We start from the raw sequence: 7,744 nt of genomic DNA, 5'->3' as shown, positions 1-7,744 counted from the left end.
AGGTGGCAAGTTGCTTATTTGCTCAATATGTTGAACTTTGAAGTTTTCCACTTTTTGGCTGATGCTACTGTTCCCTGCATTGAATTGCTGGCCGAGCCAGCGCCCTATACAACTAAACAGGGTACTTGAATACACAGAGCCCCAGTCTTTGGCCTTTAGCAGGGCTAGCACTGTTTCAGTCACATCCTTTTCTTTGAGATCCCCATTTATATATTGATCAATGGTCTCCAAAAGCAGCAAGATAGTTTCTAGCTGCTCCCTGTAGCTTAGGGTCTCAGATGAGAGTTTGTTATGTATGCTATGCAGTTTTTGTCTCACTGTGGATACAACTACTTGGCCCTGCTCAGTTTGGACGGTCTGCTTTGGAAAAGAACAGTAATCATGATCTGCTGATGTCTCACATGTGTCATTGCCAAATACATCACTTGATCCCCTGGCAACCTGGGTATGTTGAGGTTGTGACATTTTATATCTTGATTCTGTATCACACACAGAGCTGGATACTACCAAGTCAAGCTTTTCACTGAGGTTGTAACTCATTTTCAGAGGATTGTCATTTATCCTTGATTTCCAAGCATCCTAAGGAGGAAATAGATCAAAAGATATATTGGGTTATTGTTTTAACATTTGACATATATCATTAAGACATGCATATTATGAACAACACTATACCTGCAAGTTCTCCAGCACAGCTAGCTGTTCTTGTTTACTGTAAAATTCAAAGGCTACTCGGAAAAGTCCTTGAACACTGTAAAACCACAGGCTGTTATTTGCTGTGGGTACCTTCAACCCATTGAATCTGAATGCTGCAACAAACAAGCGGGGATGACAACATCTTATTACCTTATAGTGTTAGGTGTTTATAGAACTATTTTGTCTTTTGCATTCTACCTGAGGAAAAATTAATTTTTGTTGCCAGTCCTTTTTTTGCAAACTTGGCGTGGTGCCTTGGGTGGTTCTCTGTACGAATATCAGTGTTGGAGAAGACGTCAGCTCCTAAATACAGAGGAATCGCTGGACCCTGTAACAGATTAATTATCTTAATAAATAAAATGGGAAATACAATGTAGATGTTATATGTTTTAAAAAATAGGATTCAAAGTTTCTATAATAGTTCCCTAAGTTAATTTGTGTATAAATGGTATTCATCTATATGGATATGCTATAAAAATGCAGTTTTTAACACGCAGGTTACTGTCTTCACATTCACGCTGTTCTCATTGGTATCAGGTTACTCCTGATTATAGTTGTGATATTGATGATTTATCAATACCTAGCTGGTAAAGGGCATATTGGCGATTACAAGTACAAAAACATATCAACCATCTTCGTTGTATCAAAAGCTGACCTGCAATGATACGTAACACTCACCTTGTTGGGACACTTTGTCAGCCTGAACGATGTCAGATTCACCAAATAAATAAAGCGAATTTTCCGCAAGCCCCCGTTCCATTGCGGTAAAGTTACGTGAATAGTAGGTGAACCTGACATTGGTGGAATCAAATGAAGCTTCACAGTCAGCCAAGATTGTGCCACCTTCCACAGAAAAGCAATGTTTTGTCAGTATAGTGTGAACGAAAGTGAAAAAGCGACACGGCTGAATTGGCTCAGCACGGAAGTTTTTTAAGCCCTCAACGACGTCTTACAGCCTATCGGGAACAAAAAGGGCACCTCAGCAGTACAGTAGTGGATGCTAAGTATTCAAAACTTTTGTTTAGGAAAAATAATGCAAATTCAAATTTTATTTAAGATGTCCCGTAAATGAAAGCATAGAAGTAGCCTATTATCTAAATAAAATCCTTCACAGTGGATTTCCTTTTTTGAAATGCTTTTTCTAATTTTATACAAAAATATATACTATGTGTAAAATATGTGTATGGCTAGGAACTGTAATTTAAAAGTCACTAAGATCTTCAGCTGTTTGATACTGCAATTGTAGTGGAGTAAAAGCATAATATTCGTAATGAAATGTAATGATGTAAAAGTAACATAAAAATTAACTACTGAAGCTGAAGTCAGTAAGCTACTTAAGTTGCTTAAATATACAGTACTTTCTTACTTTTGACCACTACCTTTGCTTTAAAGCTACATTAGCATGTCTGACTGAATGTTCTCAAGATGTCCAGCTCTACGTATGGGATTAATACCTGTGATACAACACAGTGGGCCCAAACAACCCAATAAATCTTCTCCCAGCCATGTTTGCGTCTCCTCACCACGTGACATAGAAGGACCAATTAATATGAAGACGAGTTTCTTTGACCTTTGAACTCCCGTCTTGCGCCACAGAGCTGTGTAAAAAAAATGGCTGAAGTGGATTTTGGGGACAGTGAGCTCTTTCAGCAGTTAGATGACTGCGCATCACCGGTTCCTACACACATTCGTTTTGCAGATGATGATGAGGAGGATCAGACTGACACGAGTAGGCTTCGCAGCAGGCTTGAAGAGTGTGATGGCTACATTCAGAGACTCACTGAGGAAAATATCCTTGCGTTAGCAGCAGCTGGTATGCTAGCACTGGTGATGCAGCACTAGCAAACATCTGCTAGCTTCGTGATCCTCTTGTCTTAAAAAAAAACTTAAAATTCATACTCTAAAAATATCTGCTGAAAGGTTTCTTTGTAGTTTTCTTGTTTTCCTTAACTCCTTGACCACATAAAGATTTACGAAGAAAACTGAACGTCCTCACACGACCAAGGTAATGAACGTACACTTGCACATTACTAATGAAACGAAACTGTTCACTGAGTTAAGTACATTTTCATCTGACATAACAGCGGCATCACAATTGAAGATGTCAACATCGACGGTCCACTTCTTCAAGTCATTTATACAAACAACATTATTTCAAAGTAAGCAGTCTCTTCTCATCACGCACCTGTGTTTTTCAAAATGTGTTTTGTCCCGTCGTATGTTCTTAATGTTGTGATGTTAACATGTTTTACAGATAGTTTTTTATTCCTTATGGCTAATGGGACATAATTGCGGTCTACTATGTGAGCATGTAATTGCTAAATTGTAAATAGTCTGTTTAAATGATGATGAGAATGACAATAAATAATAAAACTATAATAAATAAACTTTTCCTTAGGCAGTGTCGTCAAGAAATTGAAGATAGCATCTGTAGTGTGATTTTTAAGCACCATAAGAAGGGCCATGAAAAGAAAGAATCATGCTTTCACATGAAACCCCAGGTACTTGGCAACTATATGTAATAGTGACTAGTAAAAATACAGTCATTTATTATGTGTTTATTTTGCATTGAAAAACACTTTCTACACTCTATAAAGCATTCAGCCTTGACTATGGAAGAAGATCCACTAAAGTCAAATTCCAGTAGTGGTAGAACAACAACAACAGACGCATTCAAAGTGAGTATGTAATGTTATTGCTCAGTTGTTTCCATATTCCATACTTTCTTGTTTTACAGGAAAGAACATTTTATATTTTAAAATGGTCTACATACTACAAATTGTTTCATTATGTCTCTTTTTTTTAGGTGGTCGGAAGTGTCTTGTATTTTACCACATTCAGTGTTGATAAACTTGGACAGCCTCTAGTTAATGAAAACCCACAGCTGACAGATGGATGGGACGTACCAACGTATCTTTAAAATGGATATATTGGCAGCTTGTCAACATGTTCTGTTAGTTTATTTGTCCTCTACCCATAGTTTCTTTTTATTTTACCCTATTTTTAAAAACGGGTGTCTTGGTGTTATAAAACGGCCAATACTTAGGCAAGATATATTGAAAAGTTATAGTAGTATTATTAGATGCAATGTTAATGTTATAAATACAGTCAATATAACTTCAATATAACTTCCTGAATTGTTGCAAAGCTATCACCAGGTTTTCAACCATGTCATTGGGGCAGATGGAATAGAAATAGAAATGAAAGAAAAAAGGTACGACTGGTATTTTTTTTAAATTTTAATGTGAGTTTCATCTGTTTGCTATGCGGTGTATTGCTTTATAAGTAACTGTCACTGATCAGTCCCGCATTATTTGTTCATTCTAGACCCAAGTCTATGTGTTTCAACTGTGGCTCCAGTACACATCAGCTGAGAGACTGTCCCAAGGTAAGACTAATAAATAAATAATGTGGTATGAGAGTCACAACTTGGTGTACTACATCAGTACATTGTTACCTTCTTAGCCTAAAGACACAGCTGCAATTAACGAGAGAAGAAAGGAATTTAATCAAAACAACCACCAGACCTTGCAGAGTAACCAGCGATATCATGCTGATGAATTGGAGGAACGGTTTGCTAAATACAAGCCTGGAGTCATGAGGCAAGATAATTTTTTTACACAGTAGAAATGATAATCATTAAATTGTAATATCTAAAAGAAATAATAGCTATTGATCATTGGATAATTTTTATTGCGTTTTGCTTTTGAACAGTGAGGAGCTGTTGACAGCACTGGGAATTGATGGCAACACCCTTCCCCCTCTAATTTATCGGATGAGGCAGCTAGGGTACCCACCAGGGTGGCTGAAAGAGGCAGAGATGGAAAACTCTGGCTTAACACTGTATGATGGGAATGGTATGTTTTAAATAAAACTGTATGGTCCCACTGATTTTCAATTGAGCAAATTGCTGCAGAAGATTAGAATATTTCATAAATATAGGTTGGGCTGAATCAGTAATTTATTTATTTTTTTTATAGCAACTTCAAATGATGGTAACACAACAGAAAACAGCAATTTGCAAAACATCTCTTATGATGTCTCCAAACTGGTAGACTTCCCAGGCTTCAATGTACTTGCACCACACAAAATGAAAGACGTAAGTAATGTAATCATTCACATCAGAATTTTCCATGTGCTTTGGTGCTGGGGGATTTTTACAACAGTTGGCATCTGTCATACCTTTTTGTTTGTTTTTTCCTTTTTCTGGCTTGCAGGAATTCATGCAGTATGGTTCAATTCCAATGCAGAGCAACCACATGAAACAAAACTATGCAGTGTATCTGTCCAACAACTTTCCTATGGTAATTAGTGTTTCTAAGATAGTGTTAACTCTCAGTGTTTAGGTGTTTCTTCTCAGAATTTGTACAATTTCCCTGGTATTCCAGGTTTATCTTTGAAAGTATGACACAGCTTTACCAGAAATTTCTTATGCAAATACCTCAGGTATCATGTGTCAGATCTATACTTATTCACCATAAAACTACTGTGGTTTCCATTTAAAGCTAATGAATTACTCATAAGCTTTCATAAGCTATTTAAGAATAATAGTGCTACTACTACACTATTTATACACAATCTCTTTCGTACATTTTGATAAGGTAAAATAAAGATAGGAATTACATGAAGTTGCACCACACTACTCACCCCATCCTCACTTGAATACATATTGGGCAGAGCCTCTTAATTTTCATGTCATTCTTCTTTGCCAGCAGCCTGGTTCCACCTGCAACAAAAGACGACATGAATCTGGCTCATCTCCACAGCTAAGGAAAAAGACAAGATCCAGTCCTGACCGTAACTCAGGCAGGAGCTCAGACATGGATATTGAATCGGGTAATTGTTCACTTGGTCACTTTTTTCCATCAGGCACATCATTATGTGTCTTCTGTCATTCACAATTTTGGTTAGTTATGTAGCATGCACCTGTAATAAATACTACCAATAGTAGCACCGTAATACTTTTATTCAACTGCCTCTTGCCTTGGTCAGAGTGTCATTTTCAAATTTTTATATATATGTATTTATTTATTTATAATATTTATTTTTTGCCACAGACCCAGGAACACCTTATCATATTTATGCCCCCACCGAATTCCAGTTCCAACCACCATTGCCTCCTGGCTCTCCTTGCTTCAGTTCACCTCCCCCTTTACCGCAGGGCACTCCCCCTGCTACACCCACTCCTCCACCTCTCCCTAAAGGTACACCTCCTTCCACACCCACCAATGGCTCACCAGCACTACAGGGGTGTAACTGGGTAGTAGTTGATGAGACTGTGGAGGGAACAGAAGATGACCTGACACTGGAGGAACTGGAGGAACAGCAGCGGCTGATCTGGGCAGCTCTAGAAAATGCTGACACTGCAACTAATAGTGACTGTGAGACACCTGTAATGGGAACACCTGTACCTAGTTCACCAAGTATGTCGACCCATGTGCATGCTGACACGGAAACAGAAGAAGTTGAAGAATCAGTAGGCCTAATAAGACCTGCAGAAACTTGTCACAGCAGTGAAAATAAAATGGATCTGGAAGAGAGTTGCCCTCAGAGCCCTGGACCAGTCAAAGTTGAGGAGGACAGTCCCCAAAGCCCTGAACCAGTCAAAGCCCAAGACAGCGGTGCTCAGGGTCCTGGTCAAAACAGTTCTCACAATGACAGTGCACAAAGCCCTAATCCAATCAAATGCCAGGAAGACAACCTGGAGAGCCCGCATCCAGATTTTTCTAATGAGGGGGTTGAAGACGAGGCTTCTCATAAGGATGTCAGGAAGATAACAGCTGTTCCCCATAGGAGCAGGTTTGCAGCTGGCATAGTTCCGTTTGAAGACACACCAGAATTCACTGAAGTTGCTGAAGCCACGGGGACCTACCTTAGGATCAGAGATGTACTTAAATGTTCCCCTCGAAGTTTGGCGAAGAAAAAATGAATGTACTCTATTTATTTAGAAAACACAAGGCTAAATTGATATTTTTTAAACTAAAATTACTATTATAACTTTCATTGGCATCAACCATGTTTTTAACAGTTTATTTTGTACCACAATTAGTGTTGTGTATATACATTTAATCTGTAAACATTTAAGGGGCACTGAGAGATGTTGAAAATGGTATTGGTTTGTACGTTTTGACCGATTAGTCGGATTTTTGTAGAAATATTCTTACTTGAGCTGTTTATTTTATTGTAAAATGTCATGTCCTTGCATGTATTAAGTTCCATGCATAAATTACCTTTTTATACTTTTGTCCCACTGGAATTTTTCTAAAATGAATTTAACCTGGTGATAATTGTGTCAATGCTTTTAGTTTGGCAGCAATACTCGGATGTAGCTTTGATTACACATGGCTGCAGGTAGCAGAGACCTCACTGAATAAGTTGACCTTAACTTGCTAGATTCAGTTTATTTGCTGGTTTTGATGAACTTACAAATGGAATTTGATAATGTTTAAACTCTGTCCTACAATAAATGTGTTATTAGAAAGCTACATATTATTGGTCTTCATACAACCCCAATTCCAAGAGTTGAGAGGATGTGTAAATATAAATAAAAGCAAATGCAATAATTTGCCAGTCTCATTAACCTATATTTTATTCACACACGTACATGAACAACATATCAGTATTTGAAACGGATGTTGAGACATTTTAACATTTCATGGAAAATATTAGCTCCTTTTTAATGTGATGGCAGCAACACATCTCAAAAAATTGGAAGAGGTTTATGTTTACTATTGTGTAGCATCCCCTCTTCTTTTAACAACAGTTGCTAGAGTTTTAGGAGAGGAATGATGTCCCATTCTCTGATGCACGATTCACACAGTGATTTCTGAAAGTGTTCCTGAGCCAATCATGGCCGTTTTTAATGCAGCGCCGGGCCCAAAGATTACACGTGTTCAGTTTTGACCTTCAGCCTGTACACAGAGATTCCTACTGATACTCCAAATCTTTTGATGCCCAGTCATGTTACTGACCTGTTGCCAATTAACCTAATTAGTTGTCAAATGCTCCTCCATTTGTTTTTAATATGTGGTTTTATCAGGCTTTTTCAGCC

At 37.9% G+C, this 7,744-nt stretch overlaps 2 protein-coding genes across 4 annotated transcripts in view; one reads left to right on the top strand and one right to left on the bottom strand.

Annotated features, from left to right (window-relative positions):
• Positions 1-2,158, bottom strand: part of si:ch211-110p13.9 (uncharacterized protein LOC562347 homolog) — a 2,381-nt gene extending 223 nt beyond the window's left edge. The window contains exons 1-4 of the mRNA XM_067520568.1: positions 1,372-2,158; positions 892-1,021; positions 673-806; positions 1-579 (exon numbers count right to left, since the gene is read on the bottom strand). The exon at positions 1-579 is cut by the window's left edge and continues 223 nt beyond it. Coding sequence (XP_067376669.1) covers positions 1-579; positions 673-806; positions 892-1,021; positions 1,372-1,491 — 963 coding nt within the window. The 5' untranslated portion in view covers positions 1,492-2,158. The remainder of the gene's footprint in view (positions 580-672; positions 807-891; positions 1,022-1,371) is intronic.
• A 108-nt stretch (positions 2,159-2,266) lies between these two features.
• On the top strand, positions 2,267-6,932 carry zcchc8 (zinc finger, CCHC domain containing 8). 3 transcript variants are annotated; one of them, XM_067520561.1, is made up of 14 exons: positions 2,267-2,485; positions 2,659-2,698; positions 2,778-2,852; positions 3,092-3,194; positions 3,291-3,371; positions 3,500-3,603; positions 3,842-3,907; positions 4,021-4,081; positions 4,159-4,295; positions 4,408-4,550; positions 4,674-4,792; positions 4,911-4,997; positions 5,409-5,529; positions 5,751-6,932. In XM_067520561.1, the coding sequence occupies exons 1-14, from the start codon at positions 2,305-2,307 to the stop codon at positions 6,620-6,622; spliced, it is 2,190 nt and encodes a 729-aa protein (XP_067376662.1). In that variant the 5' UTR covers positions 2,267-2,304; the 3' UTR covers positions 6,623-6,932. The 3 variants fall into 3 exon arrangements, with proteins under 3 accessions (XP_067376662.1, XP_067376661.1, XP_067376663.1); XM_067520560.1 differs by having other exon boundaries at positions 5,406-5,529; XM_067520562.1 differs by lacking the exons at positions 2,267-2,485; positions 2,659-2,698 and adding an exon at positions 2,948-2,996 and having other exon boundaries at positions 2,712-2,852; positions 5,406-5,529.
• Positions 6,933-7,744: the final 812 nt, after the last annotated feature.

The sequence above is a fragment of the Channa argus genome, chromosome 11, assembly GCF_033026475.1.
Source record: "Channa argus isolate prfri chromosome 11, Channa argus male v1.0, whole genome shotgun sequence".
In the NCBI taxonomy this organism is placed as follows: Eukaryota; Metazoa; Chordata; class Actinopteri; order Anabantiformes; family Channidae; genus Channa; species Channa argus.
Note: the sequence above shows the minus strand (reverse complement) of the source record. Positions and strands in the feature narration are given on the sequence as shown.

What these genes read in the sequence shown, in the direction of transcription:
- zcchc8 (XM_067520560.1), top strand. Translation starts at nt 2,305, where the DNA reads ATGGCTGAAGTGGATTTTGGGGACAGTGAGCTCTTTCAGCAGTTAGAT. An exon ending in GATGGATGGGACGTACCAAC is followed by an intron (nt 3,604 to 3,841) that starts GTATCTTTAAAA and finishes ATTGTTGCAAAG; the next exon opens with CTATCACCAGGTTTTCAACC. An exon ending in TACAAGCCTGGAGTCATGAG is followed by an intron (nt 4,296 to 4,407) that starts GCAAGATAATTT and finishes GCTTTTGAACAG; the next exon opens with TGAGGAGCTGTTGACAGCAC.